At 43.9% G+C, this 16,950-nt stretch overlaps 1 protein-coding gene across 1 annotated transcript; it reads right to left on the bottom strand.

Annotated features, from left to right (window-relative positions):
• Nucleotides 1-9,291: 9,291 nt before the first annotated feature.
• On the bottom strand, nt 9,292-12,242 carry LOC133927159 (squamosa promoter-binding-like protein 10). Its single transcript, XM_062373467.1, has 3 exons — nt 11,476-12,242; nt 10,347-10,525; nt 9,292-10,252 (listed from the first exon to the last, which is right to left on the bottom strand). The coding sequence occupies exons 1-3, from the start codon at nt 12,123-12,125 to the stop codon at nt 9,897-9,899; spliced, it is 1,185 nt and encodes a 394-aa protein (XP_062229451.1). The 5' UTR covers nt 12,126-12,242; the 3' UTR covers nt 9,292-9,896.
• Between the last annotated feature and the right edge of the window lie 4,708 nt (nt 12,243-16,950).

The following is a 16,950-nucleotide window of genomic DNA, read 5'->3' as shown; positions in this document are numbered from 1 at the left end:
ATTTAGTCTAAGGAGGAGGCAGAGTTCAGGAGGAGAGCTGGTGATTCCTACAAGCATAAAGGTGGTAGTGAAAGTGCCAGAGGAGGCAATATTTTGAAGAGGATGCATAGGAGGGCATCTTCAACTAGGAAGCCATCAAGTGTCAGGGATTACAATGTTGCTACAGTAAAAGCTCCTGTGCAGCAGAGGATTGACACTAGACCATGGAGTGCGAAGGGAAAGAATGCAAAGACAACTATTGGTTTGGCATAGTCCAAATTTTTCTACACTTAAGGTATTCCTATTAGAAGGGCGGATGACACATTCTTTGTTGCTGCAGTGAGAAAATACAGAAATAGGGTGAGTGATAAAGTTTGTAATGAATTTATTGTTGTCCTTGTTTTTTACTTATGAACATATATTCTATAACAGGAGAGGGTGTTCCATCTCTAACTGGTCAGGATATAGATGGTAAGTACCTGGACGGGAACGGGAGAAATTTGAAGAGGATATTTGACAAGTGGAAGCTAGAATGACTAGAGTATGGTGTGGCCATCATGTATGATTCTTGGACTGAATCGACATACATCAATATTATTAATTTCCTTTTATATTGCAATGGCCACATGTTTTTCCACAAGTCTGTAGATGCGACTGGTTACAACCAAGATACTAAGTATTTGAACAAGGTACATTATTTTACTGAGTTGGTGACTTAGTATTGCAATTGTTGCATATTTATTTGGCTGATTCATTTATGCAGAAGATAAGATCAGTGGTGAATGATGTGGGGGCATAAAATATTGTGTAGATCGTGACCGGTAACGGGTCTAACTATAAGAAGGCTTGTTAGGTTCTCAGAAGGGAGTATTCCGCTACCGTGTGGTAGCCTTATGTGGCGCATATCGGACAAAGTCTCGATCATTAGCTGGTCAATTAGCTTCATGGATGGTATGTGACGGCAAGACTCCACCTGGTATGTATTAGGTTGACATATATAACCGTTACATCACTTTATCTACTTTTCAAAATATTATATCTCTTTATCTACTTGCAGTGCAATGGTGGTTTATGTTCGATTCATTTACACCTATACTAACGATGCTTGATAGGCGCCTAGTGCCTCAGTGCACTTCATCTAGTGGGTGTGAGAGGAATTGGAGTACATCTGTATTTATCTACACGAAAGTTCATAATCGGTTAAGCTACAAGAAGCTTCATAAGTTGGTATATGTAAACTACAACCTAAGAATACATAATAATTTGGAAGCATGCATTAGGTCGACTGTTGATGATGATCCATTTCAACTACTTATGGAGCTCACATTGAATGAGGAGAATAATCCGCTCTAGGACTAGATAGGGACCGGTAGATCAAATGCTACCCCAAAGCTTGATGAGGAGGACAAAGACAGTGACATATCCCTGCCAACTCACCTGGTGATAGACACAATGAACTCATATAATTTGCAATGGCATACTAGAGAACATACACTATCACAATGGACTACTAAAGTGGTAGGTGACAGACACATGAAAAGAGGAAGAAGCAGATTACGCATCCAAAGAAGACCAAGAAGATTAAGGGTAAAGGAAAAAGACAAGTGCAAAGCGATGAGAGCACAGATAGTGACTCAAAGAGCCCAAATTACAAAGAGTCTAATGACAGCAACTCATCGACAGACAACGGTGACGATGACGGTCAGGGTGGAGGTACTCCTACATGCCCATCATCTGTCGTTGTTCCCGTGCAATTCACTGTTGAGAGTCAGTTTACGCATATCACATAGGACCTGGACCATAGTGCCCTATCCTCACAAAGGCATGTCATACAGGGCAACCATGATGGACCATGAGATAGTGCGAGCTCTTGCAGCAACTATGACACGGAGAGTAGTTCTGGATCGTATCTGTACCACCATCCTATCCCTAATACTCAGCTAGAGTCTCCAATTTAGTGGGTCTATAAGTGGTAAGACTAAGTTTTATGCCATATTACAAGAACAATGATCAATAACTTCTGTATAGACGAGGTAAAATTAGACAGAGTTTAAGGCAGAGTTGTTATCTACATGACGAATAATGCTCATATCCGTAGGAATACAATACAACCAAATTTAATATTCCTATTAGAAGTCGGTGTTACTAGAGAAAATTTCTAATTTTCTATACATAACAAAATATTTAGCTAATTTTTTTCATCTCGTAGGTTGCACATGGCATTGATGCAATGAAAACTACGGATCATCACTTTTGGTAAGTGTGGATGGCAATATGCTACTATAAATTGAGCTTATGTGGTATGCGATTGTGTTTTCAGCTTTTGTACGAATAATTTGATATATTTGTTAACTTGATGTGCTACTTATATAATGTTTGAATATATTCGATTAAATAATTGTATGGTCATACTCGTGTTGTTATTAATATCTATTTGTATGATATATGCATGGAGTAGATAGTATGATTAAACAAAACATAGCAAATGTCATGTCATATATGTTTATATTTTTTCTGATTTTTTGTGACCTTTTCTGATTTTTTTTATTTTCTTTGAATTTCATTGAAATTCGAACAATGCGCTCGATAAATTGGTCAATTGGACCGATTTTTGACCAAATCGTTCAAAATGTGACCAATACGGTTAGTTCAAAAAAGCGGTAAATTCGGTTGGTTTTCGAACAAATTCGCTTGGTTTTCGATTCAAATCAAGCGGTTACCAAATATCAATTCACCAGCATTTTTTCACCGAATTACATATTTGATCAAGTGAATTTTGAGTGAATTCTCATTGAATTTTAATTGAATTTTCTAATATTCGTGAAATACGGAAATTTGCTGGGTAACAAGTTCTGGTGATCGATGAATTTTCAAACCCTGGTTTGGGTGCGCTTTTGCTACGGTTTCACGCAAAAACTGTCACTTTGGGCTTGTGCAATATCGTGTTTTGGTAGCTATACATCACGTGAATCCTAGCCGTAGTTGTAACGTATAATAACCTTCGTAGAGGATCTTGTAAAAATTAAAATGTGAACATGGAAACGAGAAGATTAAGCTAAACTGTACACTGACCACAATGTACAAAATCCCAAAGTCCAGAGTTAGTGAAATTCGTACGTTCCTCTTGGAAGACTGATACAACACCCTCAGCTAGCAAGGAGGGCACGGGAGTATTTGGGAGAGGTCGAGCTCACAGAGGCAAAGAAAGGCAAAGGCAGGCTCCTCGCGAGCCTGCGGCAGCGGGTCTCAACCACGGCGAGGCTGGGCGGCCGGCCCGGCGGCCTGCCGAGCCGTTCGGCGCCGGCGAGTAGGCGGCGGCGGAGGCAGCAGCAGCAGCAGCAGCAGATCGGGACACGCGTCATGGCGTGGTGGCGCGCGAGGGTGGTGGCGCCCGTGCGCCGCGCCTGGCTCGCCGTCGCCGTCGCCGCCGCCCGCGCGCGCGTCAGCAAGGGCGGTAAGCCACCGCGCACCGCGCTCTTCTTACACGCTGCTGCTTCTTGCTTCTCTTGGAGCTCTGCACCGTAATCGTGTTCCTTGACTGATTCGAGAGCTGAAGTGTAGTTCATGGCACGAATATCTTGCACAGTCGCTAGCTTGTAGCCACATTAAGGATTTGCACAATGCCATCAAAATTTCGACCTCTTTTCTTTGACTTGCCTGTTAAGAGTGAGGATTATTCAGGGAAACATGCAAATGTTTACAATGTCGGCAGATCTCGGCATCCTGCTAATGCTGTTAACTGTAGTAGAACAGAGAGTTTGAGCTAGGCTGTGCTGGTTTCTTGAAACAACAAAGAAAAAAAATATCACAAGAAACAAACAAATCATTAAGTGATCGGTGATGGTCCATGCATGCCAAGAATAAGGACGCTTTATCTTCTTCGCTTCCAACCGTTCGGAGTGTATGTGGACAGTTAAACTCTGGACCACCCAATCTCCTTCGTAAGTCTTGTGGTTCATCGTTTGATCTTCTTTTGTCCTCATAATGTACCTTTATTTCCTGCTTTGAGGCAGTGAGTAGTAAACAATGGCTAATTTCCCCCCTTTTCTGAATGGGATCAATGCAGAGTGTGGCATCCTCAACCTTCACCAGGACGTTGATCGCCCTTTTTATAAGGTGAGAATTTTTTTTCACCCTCTAAGAGGGAGAGTTTTATAAATCTCGTCTACCGGATGGGTGAGAAATAAATCTTGTACTCTTTGACCCACGTCTATTTTTGTAATGTTTCTAAAGGGACGTCTATTTCTGTCAAATTAGAAAATAAAAAAAACCATACTAGTTCTGGCTTCTTAATGGGCTAGCCTTTCTGTTCTCCGGACGTTCCAGCGGCTTGCCTGATTGGAGGCGCACCGACGTCTCCACGGCCCAGGCGCGACCGCGGCCGCGGGGATACGGATGGCCGTGCAGCCCAGTAGACCTGTGTGTCAGAAGGGCCACCAGCGACGTTCATTAATTCCCTTTCGTTCCTAGAAATCCAAACTTGGATTTGTACTGAATTCTTAGTTATCCAAAAAATACTTTGGTCCACATCTGAAGCGGATTGGTTCTTCCCAAAAAAAAAAAAAACATCTGAAGCGGACTGTGGAAGTTAAGAATGAATTACCAGCCAACAAGTCCATGGCGAGGCCATCCTTTTCCTTGAAGCGATACGGCCAGCATTGACCGACACCACAATATATGAATAGTATGACATTTACGTGTACATAATGTATGTGTGCAATTTTATAAAAAAAAAACACCCTGGTCACTCTGTGTGAGAGGAATCTGCACTGCCACTATTTAAATCTCGTCCGCTAAAACTGCGAGATTTATATGTCGCCCACTGAATATGTAGCATTTTGTAATTTTTTTAAATAGACAACAACAACAACAAAACCTTTCAGTCCCAAACAAGTTGGGGTAGGCTAGAGATGAAACCCATAAGATCTTGCAAGTCTAGTCATGGCTCTGACACGTGGATAGCTAACTTCCACGCACCCCTATCCATGGCTAGTTCTTTGGTGATATTCCAGTCTTTCAGATCCCTCTTTACAGACTCCTCCTATGTCAAGTTTGGTCTATCTCGACTTCTCTTGACATTATTCACACGTTTTATTCTTCCGCTATGTACAGACGCTTCTGAGGGCCTGCGTTGTATATAAAAACCATCTCAAACGATGTTGGACAAGCTTCTCTTCAATTGGTGCTACACCAACTCTATCACGTATGTCATCATTCCGAACCCGATCCTTTCTTGTGTGGCCACACATCCATCTCAGCATGCGCATCTCCGCTACACTCAACCGTTGGACATGTTGCCTTTTAGTTGGCCAACATTCCGCGCTATACAACATCGCAGGTCTAATTGCCGACCTATAGAACCTGCCTTTTAGCTTCTGTGGTACTCTCTTGTCACAGAGGACGCCGGAAGCTTGGCGCCACTTCATCCATCTGGCTTTGATTCGATGGCTCACATCTTCATCGATTTCACCATCCTTCTGCAGAATCGACCCCAAATATCGAAAGGTATCCTTCTGAGGTATCACCTGCCCGTCAAGACAAACCTCATCCTCCTCATGCCTAGTAGTACTAAAATCGCACCTCATGTACTTAGTTTTAGTTCTACTAAGCCTAAAACCCTTCGACTCCAAGGTCTGTCTCCACAGCTCTAACTTTCCATTTACCCCTGTCCGACTATCGTTGACTAGCACCACATCATTTGCAAAGGGCATACACCATGGGATATCACCTTGTATATCCCTTGTGATAAAAAGGAGAGCTCAGATCAGGCGCTACAGTAGCATACGAACAGTAAATTATGCCGCTAAAGTGGTTGCTACAGTGAAGTGATTAATTAATACGGACTACTGTAGCTGTTGACTCATTACACTGTTCATACAGTGATTCGCTGTATTAATCACAATTAAAACAGAGGACCGGGTCCCCAACAGTGACCTCTATCTGAAACACGGAAACGCAATTTCACAGGTTCTCATAAATATACTGTTTATCTGTCAATTTATTTTTCTCCTCTAATATTTATTTACCAATTAATTTTATTTATTATATATTTTTTTATCTAACTCTTTAATATGAATCTTAACTTAAATAAATATTTCGCGCGCAATGAGGGCATCGCCGCGCCCTGCGCTGACGGCGACCTCGCTTCTCTCTCCTCCATGCCTATCGCAAGCCTAGCCATGAAATTAGCACCGAAACGACGAGCGCACCGCCTCTCTCCGAGGATCCGAGACCCATGGCGCGCGAGCTCTCTCTGCCACCTGCGCAGCTCTCGACGAAGCCGACCCGTTGGCCGTGGCGCCAAGTACAAGCTTGGCTGCTGAAAGACTCCTCCACCCACCGCTGAGAAGGAAGAAACGACTAGCTCTGTTAAGTCTCCGTTGAACATCATGGCCCATCTAGACAGGTGTCGCCCACAGATTGGGCCTGCAATTTGTTGTGCAGTCTTCTCTGGAACTTTTTTTATTTTTATATTTTTTAAATAAAAATTTATAACTATATGTGTCTGTTTGAAAAAACTGCAGATCAAGACTCATGTCGTCCGTTGCTGTAGAAATCCCTAATTTTGTCTTTTTTTTCTCATTGTCCAAACCATATTTTTGTTTGAAAATTTTGGAAAGCTAGATGATATTGTCCTCTATAGCACATATTTTTTCAGATTTTTTAATTATAATTTTGAGAGTATTTTGAATTTTAGAGCGTTAGAACATAATTTTTTTATTTTTAAACATATCTCCTATTAAAAGGTGTTTTTTTATTTTTAAACATATCCCCCGTGGGGATTCGGCTCACATGCACCCACGATCAGACTAGCAGAAGTAGAAATTTCGGAGAACGGGGCTGTCTATTAGTAAGGTGATCCATGCTTTAGCCAGGAAAGAAGAGCATTCGAATTCGTAATTGTATCCAATCTCTATCAGGATTCCTAGTTCCGTACTGAATCATAGAATGTTCGAATTTACTTTTTAACCTTGAAAATGAATATACAAATGTATGTTAGTACGTACAACCAGTTTTCAATTTTTATCTGACCCGTTTCCACCCCTGCTCAACTCTATCTGACCTAGCTTCAATCAGTGCAGTCGCAAATTCTTAACGCTCCCTGCATGCGCGCGGCCGGAGCACGCAGACTTCGGAGTTGGGACGCATGCATGGACCCCCCCGGCAGCCGCTGCCGCCGTTCAGAGATTAGCTAGCCTGCCAGAGTCCGTTTCTCCATGACGCTTCCTCTGCCGCTGTGATGTAGACTACTGTACCTTGCATTCAGCAGCACCATCGACCACACCAGCCACTCCATCTCCCCTCGAGTCACAGCTAGCTAGAGTACTCAGGTCTGTCCGAAGGGGTCCGGGCCCTCAAAATCCAAAGTTTTATATATATATATATATATATATATATACTGTGTATATCGGTTCAAAAGCAAATTAAAAAAAATTAGATTTGAGTGATTTATATTTAATAATAGAGCTTTATTTTTAATCTCATTTCAGATCATCGAAATGTCAAGACCGGACCTCAGAGTACTCGTACCTTTGCTAGCCCTAGCCGCTAGCTCCGAGTGATCGCGACCGGCCCGGCCGGCCGGCCGGTAGTCTGCTTGGGCAAGCCTGGCCAGTGGCGCCCAGGCCAGTGACCTGCTGCACGCGCTCTGCCTGCGTGCGTGCGTGTGGCCGGCTCGGTCAATAGCTCAAGTCCAGCTCTGCGTGCGTACGTGTTTGTCTCGGCCCCGCGCGGCACACTGCATGCGCTGTGATGCGCGCGAGTGTACGCTCGCATGGGCGCATCGGGTGTATGTACCACTAGAACGTAGATGTATACACATTTGGTGTCTGCTTCTGTCATCGGCAGATCCAGGGTCATTAAGTAGATCTCTCTTCTTTTTCTTCTCTTATTCTTCAAATTTCATACCAAAAAATAAAGAGAAGGCTCTCAGGTAAGAAAAAAAATTATGGCCCGATATATCCGGTTTACCGGGTCTACCAATAGATCCTGGTAGAAAATTTTTGCCTTGTTTAACAGTATTTTATTTAAATTTATTCGAATTTTATCCGGTATGTCTAATATATCATTGTAAATTTTATTTATCTGTAAACAAAACCCAGGATCCAGGTGTGCGTGGGATAAGAGGCTTGAGCCCCATCCGTCTCACGGTGGATCCGCCCCTCGCTTGTGTGAATGTGAGAGATGTGCCCCCGGGCGTCAAAGCGTTTGATTGCTAGTCGTACGTGTACCATGCCCTTGGATAAGGAAGAAATTAGAAAGCATACAAGACAGGCAGTTGCGCTGGAGAGCTGTGGATCGAGTACTACATATACTGTGCTGTACCTGTGCATCACTTATAGTATTTATAACAACGTATAGATTCTCAAATGGAGTAATATTTTACTAAATAGCATTGTACTGCAATTTTTACCAAGGGCCAACATCACCACAGAGGGCCAACATGGCTTCGCCGATGGGTAGTAGAGTGCATCGATCGTATAGCATCTGCACGCACACATGACACGCATGCGTATATGTCGTCGCGAAATAAGTCGGCTTCTTTAATCCTGCGTGGTCCAAGCTACACTAGCAGCCAGCCATGGCCGGCCCGGGGGGCAACCGAATCGGCAAGCCATGCCATGCACGATGCATGCCTCACCAGCTTTCAATTCACAAGAGGCAACAAGACACACGTCATATACCAATAATACCATATAATTCGACGCGGGCCCATACGCTCACTCGTATTTAATGCTCCAGCACGTACTCATGAATCCTACTGTAGTTAGGACTAGGTTTATTTACGTCGCATGGAGGAGGAAGATCATATCTATCTCCCACAGCAAAAAAAACATCTATAATATATCATCCGTCGTAGATTTGGGGAAATAATCAATGAACTCACTCAGTGACATGCATGCATGCATGCTGGGCACTGAGTACGTACTCCCTTCCGTTATAAATATATGTTGTTGTTTAGGAGTAAAATATGGTTTTCAGTGTATAATTTTTTTATCTGTTAAAATATATTTATAAAATGTATTAAATTTATGAGATTATGCAATTATTTTTCAAGACAAATTTATCTTTATGATTTAAGATTTTCGAACTAAATATTATGAAAGCTTGTTAATTAAAGTTTTAAAAATTTGATTGAATTATTTTTAAAATGATACGTATTTATAATCGGATGGAGTAAGTCATAGCCCAAAGCCGAGCTTCTTGTGAATTTAATGTTTTCATATCAAAACAGGATCTGTGGGCCGGGCTCCATATATACTCATTTCACAACATGCAATAAGTGTGAGTAACTTTCATGGTCTCCCTGCACTAGCTATCATCACCAACAAAGAAAAAAATGACTGCTTGCATAGTTGCGTTGTGAAATGAGAATTGAAGCAAGGTAGCTAGGCAAGATTCAGAAAGATTATGAAGCTATAATGTGTTGGGACCTGGAATTCTAAATCTTGGAGCGGGCTAGTCACATCTCTGTTAATTGTTGGAGACAGTAAAACAAGTGGTGGTAATAGTAAATAGTACACCCTCACCTTTGCAGCAACAACAAGAACGACTGGAAAGGAAATACAAATTATTCCCCACTAAAATGGAAAGGTAGAAAGGCATGGATGGATGCAGATGCAGTACAGGTAAGGTTGATGGCTTTGCTATAGTAGCCATGCAAGAGTTCGCTAGACCAGCCTGCAGCTAGCCGCAGCTGATGTGGATGGAATCCTTGCTCCTTTTCTCCTTTTGTATTCTCCCCTTCACTTCACTTGGTAGCTAGAATTGAAGTTCATGCATGCATACTGGAAATTATACTCCTTTTTTGCTCTATCTGATCTCTCTCTCTCTCTCGTTTTTCTTTTACCTACACACAAGCAGGACAGACACCTTGCCAGTAGTATTCGATCCAGTGCTTGCTTGCATCTACTGATCTACATGAAGTCCACCTCGAACAGATGCATGTTGTTGTTGCCATTGTTGTTCTGATCTGAGACCTCGCCGTTGGCCGATGGCAACGCGCTGGAGCACACCGAAGAGCACGACAAGATGTTGTTGTTGTGGCTGCCGCCATTGGTGTTGTGGTAGTTCTGGACCTGCAGAGAGGTCATGAAGTGCTGCCCCTGGTCATGGTGGCCGGCGGCTTGGACCTGGAGCATGGTGCTGAGCTGCTGGTGGTCCTTGTCTTGCGACGCGCCGAGAGTCAGAGTCGGCCTTGCCTGCTTGCCCTGGTCCAAGCAGCTGATCACGCTCGTGTTTGACGACATGGTCGACTTGGTCGTGCTCAGGTCTGCTCACCAGTTAACAAACAAATCGCCAAATCAGAATCCAGATGAGGTGAGTGAATCGGAGAGTACTGGACAACAAGTGGACACATTGCTTACTCTTGTTATCAGTGGTGTAGGAGCTTGTGATGGCTCCGGCGTTGGGCTTCTTGGCAGGCGGCGCGGCGGCGTCCTTGGCTGCCACGGTGCTGGCCGGCTTCCGGCGGCGGCGGTTGTGCTCGGCGAGCCGCTTCCGGCAGCTCCTCTTGGCCTCGTCAAACTCCGTCAGCACGTGAAACCTAGCCGCAAATACCAAACAAAAAAGTTGAACAAATTCAGTATACGCCTCCATCTACGAATTATACAAGGGCACGTACATACACACACACCGGCACGTTGTGTCGATAGGTTCAAATGGTAGACACAAGCCACTCTCCTCGCAAAAATAAAAAAGGAACACTTGTTGCAGTAGTATACAGGAATGGTCCACTGCATTGGTCAATGCGGGGATAAAGAGTAAAGCAGCCAAAGAGATTCGCCAGGCCTGACCCCTGATCCTGCAGCCAGTGCCAGTCTGCTAAAGAAAGCAGCTCAGCTGCAGCTATCCTGCTAGCAGCAGGCAGGCAGGCAGCCCTTTCCCTTGAGATTTTTTCACGATTTTGTCCTCATCGATCCCGAGATCAGTTTCTAACTAGAGAAAGCGGTCAGCAAACAAAGGTAACTAGGATCGATGATTCTAGCTCGCAAGTTGCAAGAACGGGACAACCGAACTGATCAAGCTTTTGCATTGCAAATGTGTTTCTAATTTCATGTCCTGTTTTACTACTACAAGGCCAGGAGGCTCCTGTCGCTGTGGAAGTGAAGTTGCTTTTCGACATGCATGGAAGCAGGAACCTGCAGCCTTCCATGGCCGCTAGAGACAAGGAACACGAACCAAAAGCATGCTGATCGATCCTTCAGGACTCAACTCTGAAAAGCAGGCATGGAAAAGGGAAGACCAGCGTGTAGACTAGCAGCTCGCTAGGCGCCTTTGAGTAAAAAGGCAAACCAGCTTCCGTTGCCCCGCCCTATGCGTCTAGCCTGTGAGCCAGTCGCTGGCTAGCTAGCTACCCATGTTCATATGATCATGTCAATGCAAGAACATGCACTCTCTCTGTGTCTGTTGGAGAGAGAGAGAGAGAGAGAGAGAGAGAGAGAGAGAGAGAGAGAGAGAGTCAGTGAGGAGAGAGAAGGGGGTGCATGCTCTGACCTGCTGCATTGCTGGCAGAAGCGCTGCTGCTTGCCGCCGGCGGCGACGACGGAGGCCTTGGCGTGGTACTCGCAGACCTTGTGGCGGCGGTGGTAGTGCTTGGCGCCGGAGAGATCGGCCTTGCAGCCCTCGGCCTGGCAGCGCGGCGGCTGGTGGTGCGCGCCGCCGAAGCCGAGCCCGAACACGCCGCCGAGGCGGGACCGCATCAGCAGCCGGTCCACCGCCATCATGTCCCCCGGCGAGAAGTAGGTCCGCCGGCCCAGGTTCAGCCCGATCCTCCCGCCCTCCGCGCCGCCGACGCCGCCCTCGCGCTTCACCATCCCAAGCGCCGGGTACACGTCACCGGGCATCCCTGGCATCGGCATGGGCATCTGCAGCGGCATCGGCAAGGGAGGCGGCGCCATGGGGGCGAGGCTGGACGGCAGCGTGAGCAGCTGGTGGTGGGGCGCCTCCTGCTGGAACTGCAGCGCGGCGGCTAAGTCGAGGCCGTCGTAGAGGTGGTGCTGCATCCCGCCGGAGCGCTGGCCACCGCCCGCCGCCACGCCGTGCTCGAACCCGACGTAGGGCAGCGGCGGAGGCTGCTGCATGGGCGCGAACGGGAAGTCGTCGCCCGCGGCGGACGTGGCCACGTTCAGCCTACCGCTCATCATGGCCTGCCGCTCTAGCTTGTGATGAGACGCCGCGGTGGTGGGCGGACAAGCTAGCGTTGGAGGGAGCACGGGAATGGAAGGGAAAGAGACGAGCTGAGCTAGCTGTGTGGCCTGCTCCTTCAGTGGTTGAGTGAGAGTGGAGGGGGCCTGCAGGGGTGGTTAAAAAGGCAGTGGGGGAAGAGAGAGAGAGAGAGAGAGTGAGAGTGTGTGTCCGTTGGTATTAACTCTTGGCGTGTTGCTTGTCCGGTAGTCGCATGGCCCTGCCACACTGGACGAGGCCTCATCAGAGCCCTTGCTCTTTCGGTGCAACAAGTCACACCATGGTTGTTTTGGAGAGAGAAACAGAGTGAGGGAAAGAGAGAGAGAGAGATTCCTATTTTCCGTTCATTTGTATGGAATTTTGGATAACTGTGTATTGGACATACTTGAATGTAACAAACTTCACAATGGAAGTTGTAATGTGTGATCGATGCATGTCCTGTACGCAATGGCGAATCCACAACCATCAAATAGTCGACTCTCTCTTTTTCTTTCTCATTCTTTCTTTTTTTTTCTTCTTCCTCCTTCGTACTAAAAAATTGAGAGGTGGTTTTGGGGCTCTCAAGTTCGCCTCGGGTAAGAGGCTTGAGCCACCTCCACCCTCATGATGGATTCATTCTGCCTGAACAGTCTTTTATCGTCGGATCTAAGTTATAATATATTCATGCTATCATAGAGGTACAGGAATTTTAGAAGAGAAATTTTGTGCCATAAACACCCGTATGGTGTATATGTTATACAGTCATGAGAAAAATAGTCCCATTGGTCCCTAAAATCAAAGATGCGCGGGGCGGCTTAATTAGGAGTACAAAAACATTTAGTTGGTTTGCAAAAAATGCATAACTTCTTTGCGAGGAAAAAGCATAACTATAATATATACATGCGTTGGTTTTGTGTTTTCACATATAAACGAAGGGCGGGAAACATGATCTTTTTTTGCCCATTTCTTCCAGCGTCAGAAAACGATCTTCTGTGGCAATCCAGCTTGCCAGGGCGAAGCTAGACCTTTAAAAATTCGAGTGCATACTTTAACATATATATAGGCTCAAATGGTGCATATTATTTAGATTATATGGTGCACATTGAATTGCTATAATTGAGATTTTATTTTTCCCTTATGCCAATGCACCAGGCTATACTACTGTAGTTCCCACCTGTTGCAAAATGTTGCCAGATGAGGGGTCGCACCTGGTATGTGTCAATCGATTCACAAAATTTTCTAGGAAGGGAGCAAACCTCATAATGCATACATTACGATTTTTTTATTAAAAAATAGTTCCATTTGTCTCGAAATTCATAGATGGGCTGCTTACACTACGTTAAAAACAAACAAAAGAGATATAATTTAGTTACAGATCATTATACAGCTCGTCACTTATATAGTCTTAGGTTGAGACCGAACATTAACCTGTTATTGATAATAGGTTATCAGTGACGAGTCATAATATTGCCTGTCACTTATCACATTGACAACGAGTCATAACTACACCCTTTAAAATGACCTTATCATGACCCGTCACTAATGACCAGTCATAAGTGACGGGTCTGCCTGTATAGTTATAAGTGATGGGTTATGTTACGACACGTGACAGATCTCTCTGCACCAGTCATAAGTGATGTGTCATGTTACGACTCATCACTTAGGACCTCGTCATAAGTGACGGATCTCCTTGCATAGTTAGAAGTGACGGATCATATTACGACCCGTCACTTATGATTGATATAGGTGACGAATTATATTTCAACCATCACTGATGACTTAGCTCTATTATAAGAGCTGGCCAGCTACTGTATGTGCATAACATACTCAATAGTGTTGCACGCATAGTAGATTTGATGATTTTATTCGATTTCATCAGAGACTCTCCAATATCTCGTTGATTTGAAGTTTGAATTGTTGCTAGGTCTTTGAAGGTTTTTATCTCCCCCTTTCCTCCTCTAACTCCTATTTAATCTTGATTTTTTGTACTTTAAGTTGTAATCAACTATTTTACATCTTTATCCAAAATTTTAGTATAAGTGAGTTGTATTTATGTTAGATTTGATACTAAGTTTGTCTGATATACCGCTTCATGCCACAGATCTAGTGCAATTGTATATAGTTTTTAATTGCATGCTTAATCACCCAATTAAGGTATTTGATAATGAAGAATTAATGTTTTTGCATTGTGGACGGTGGACAAAAGTTGGATGTACCTTGAGACCTGAACTTGTTCGGAGTACCTGAGTAGGGTGAAGCATTTTGATGAGTGCTGCTTTAGCGGATATGAAAGATCATGGTAAAACGATAATGTATTATCCATGTCGTGATTGCACGAATGATAAGAAGTTCCTGCATAGTTATTAGGTTTTAATGATAATGATCTCGAGAATTTTATGGAGAATATGGACCAGACAGTGCGAGATATCGAGTGACCCGACGAGGATAATAATGGTGAGTTTGCTAAATTCCAGGAATCTGTGCGGGATTCCAAGACGTCACTTTATCCCAACGGTAAGGAGAAATACATGTGGATATTTGAGAACCTAAAACTTCTACAGCTGAAGGTAATGCAACATTATTCCAAAAATAGACTACCTGTTGGGTGCCCACAACACCGGTGATCATTGAATCTTACTGGTCATTTGCCTCAAGTGGAACTTGATGTGGTACCTCGAATCATCAAGACTAGTAGAACAAGAAGGCAAATCTAGAGAGCGTGATTACAGTGTTGTAAAAGGACTTCTCGACACGTAAGTTCTGGCTAGCTCGGTTTACATATTTAACTTTTCTAACATTCAAATGTTCCATAATCGATCTCTCTTTATGCAGAGCTTTTGACAAGTACCTTTGAGTTGATCCTAACTACAACACGGTAGACGGTCGTAGACTGATACACAAGACCGGGTTAGCGGTAAGTGCTACCAAACAGATATACCTTCGAGCTTTTTTTCCTTTTGATCTAACAGTAAATTTTCTTTTCCTCAATGCCACCAACAAACACCTGGCAACGCCTGTGGATTCTATGTTACATGGACCATGCTCCTCATGATCCGAGCAAAGGATATCAAATCCCTCGATGTAAGTTCAATACAAGATTATTCAATACTAATTTTAGTAATTAGTTTAATTCCCTTATAACGTGACATTGGTTACATGTCAAATTATGCAGGATTTTTCAGCTTATTTTCTCGACGACGGTGCCCTCCCAATGCTCCCAAGGATTCGACAACAAATCGCTAAGTTCATGATGTTTGAAGTCATCAACCCACATGGAGAGTTGCACTATAAAAACCCTAGAGGTCTTATGTAATATAATTGATGTAAACTTTGTAACCTTTGCGATTTTGTGATGAAGTGAGTTCTTATATAAGTGTGTTTGTCAATATGAATTTGGATGCGTTGCTGTTGTTTGTAGGGAGAAAATAGCTGCCAAATCCTAGCTATGCTCCAGGATGAAGGCAAGAAATAATACAGTCATGCAGAGTAAAATACACACAAATGACGGTTAACTTTGTCACCATTCACTTATGTATTCATAGAAGTGACAACTGACTTATTAACTCGTCACTTACGTACAACATAAGTGACAGGTAACAAAAGGTTACAAAGTTACCCGTCACTTATGACTTCTCCCCAGCATATGTGTGAAAGACATAAGTGACGGGTAATTTAGATACCCGTCACTTATATTATGACATAAATGATGAGTGAAGAGTTTACTCGTCACTTATGTCTTCTCCCCAGCATATGGGTGAAAGAAATAAGTGACACATGTTTATCCGTCACTTATGTTTAGACATAAATGATGGGATCTGTCACTTATGTCTTACTCCCTAGCATATCAAGATGCTTATATGTGACAGGTCACGGTTACCAACCATCACCTATGACCTCATTGATGACGGGTCCTTACCCATAGTCATCAGTGATGCGTTCGGGGTGACGGATGCGAGACCCGTCAACCATATCCGTTATAACCCATCATCCTTAATCTATTTTCATATAGTGTTAATTAGGAGCACAAAAATATTTAGTTAACTTGAAAATAGTGCTCAACCCAGTATGAGAAAGTTTGATATGCTTACAGCTATACAAAGGTGACAACAAAGACTAGACTAGTGGTCTTTCTATTTCCTGTGCAGAGGAACACTAATGGGTAGGAGATAGCGTAACTAAAAAAATATCGTGTTCAACCATGAAACTATGCTAGTAGGGGATTATAGATTGTTAGCACAAGACACGCAGGGTAGCAGAAGAAAAATTGGAGTAACCTAGTTCAACATCACACACGTTGGTGTAAAAAGTAGTTGATCTCGTCACGAACCGAATGCCTCCTCCTTGAGAAAAGTAGGCGATCATCCTAGCAGCAACATCGCATCCTTGTCACTAATCAACAATGCATCTATGCCATCCATACGTCCAGAGGTGGAACGTCGTGTACCGGTGTGCTAGCACCGCGTGCCCGGGTAGGGTTTCATAGGGAGGTTGGGTGGAGGTGGCGGCAAGGGTTTTAGGGTGGGATGATTGACTGGCCCACAACCCTGCACCTCCACTTATATAGAACCCGCTAATGGGATGCCATGTTAGAAGATCATTATGACTCTAAACAATCATAGATCATTATCCATATAGCCCACATACAAATCCAATCAGATATAGTGTTCCAACACGTTAAGTGTGTGACCTGTTAGGTTTATGTGTAAACAACTGTGATCTGGAAACACTTTTCAGACCACAATTCAATAGTGGTACATGTAGGACATATTGACTCCCGAACATACATAAATATCATATCAGTTGAAC

This window comes from Phragmites australis, chromosome 8 (assembly GCF_958298935.1).
Source record: "Phragmites australis chromosome 8, lpPhrAust1.1, whole genome shotgun sequence".
Taxonomy (NCBI): Eukaryota; Viridiplantae; Streptophyta; class Magnoliopsida; order Poales; family Poaceae; genus Phragmites; species Phragmites australis.
This window is presented reverse-complemented; position numbering and strand designations above follow the sequence as displayed.

Bases quoted from the DNA above. Each gene is read 5' to 3' on its own strand.
- LOC133927159 (XM_062373467.1), bottom strand. From the start codon at position 12,125: ATGATGAGCGGTAGGCTGAACGTGGCCACGTCCGCCGCGGGCGACGAC. The intron at 10,526-11,475 runs GTCAGAGCATGC...ATTTGCGGCTAG, and splicing joins TTCTGCCAGCAATGCAGCAG to GTTTCACGTGCTGACGGAGT. The intron at 10,253-10,346 runs GTAAGCAATGTG...ACTGGTGAGCAG, and splicing joins CTACACCACTGATAACAAGA to ACCTGAGCACGACCAAGTCG.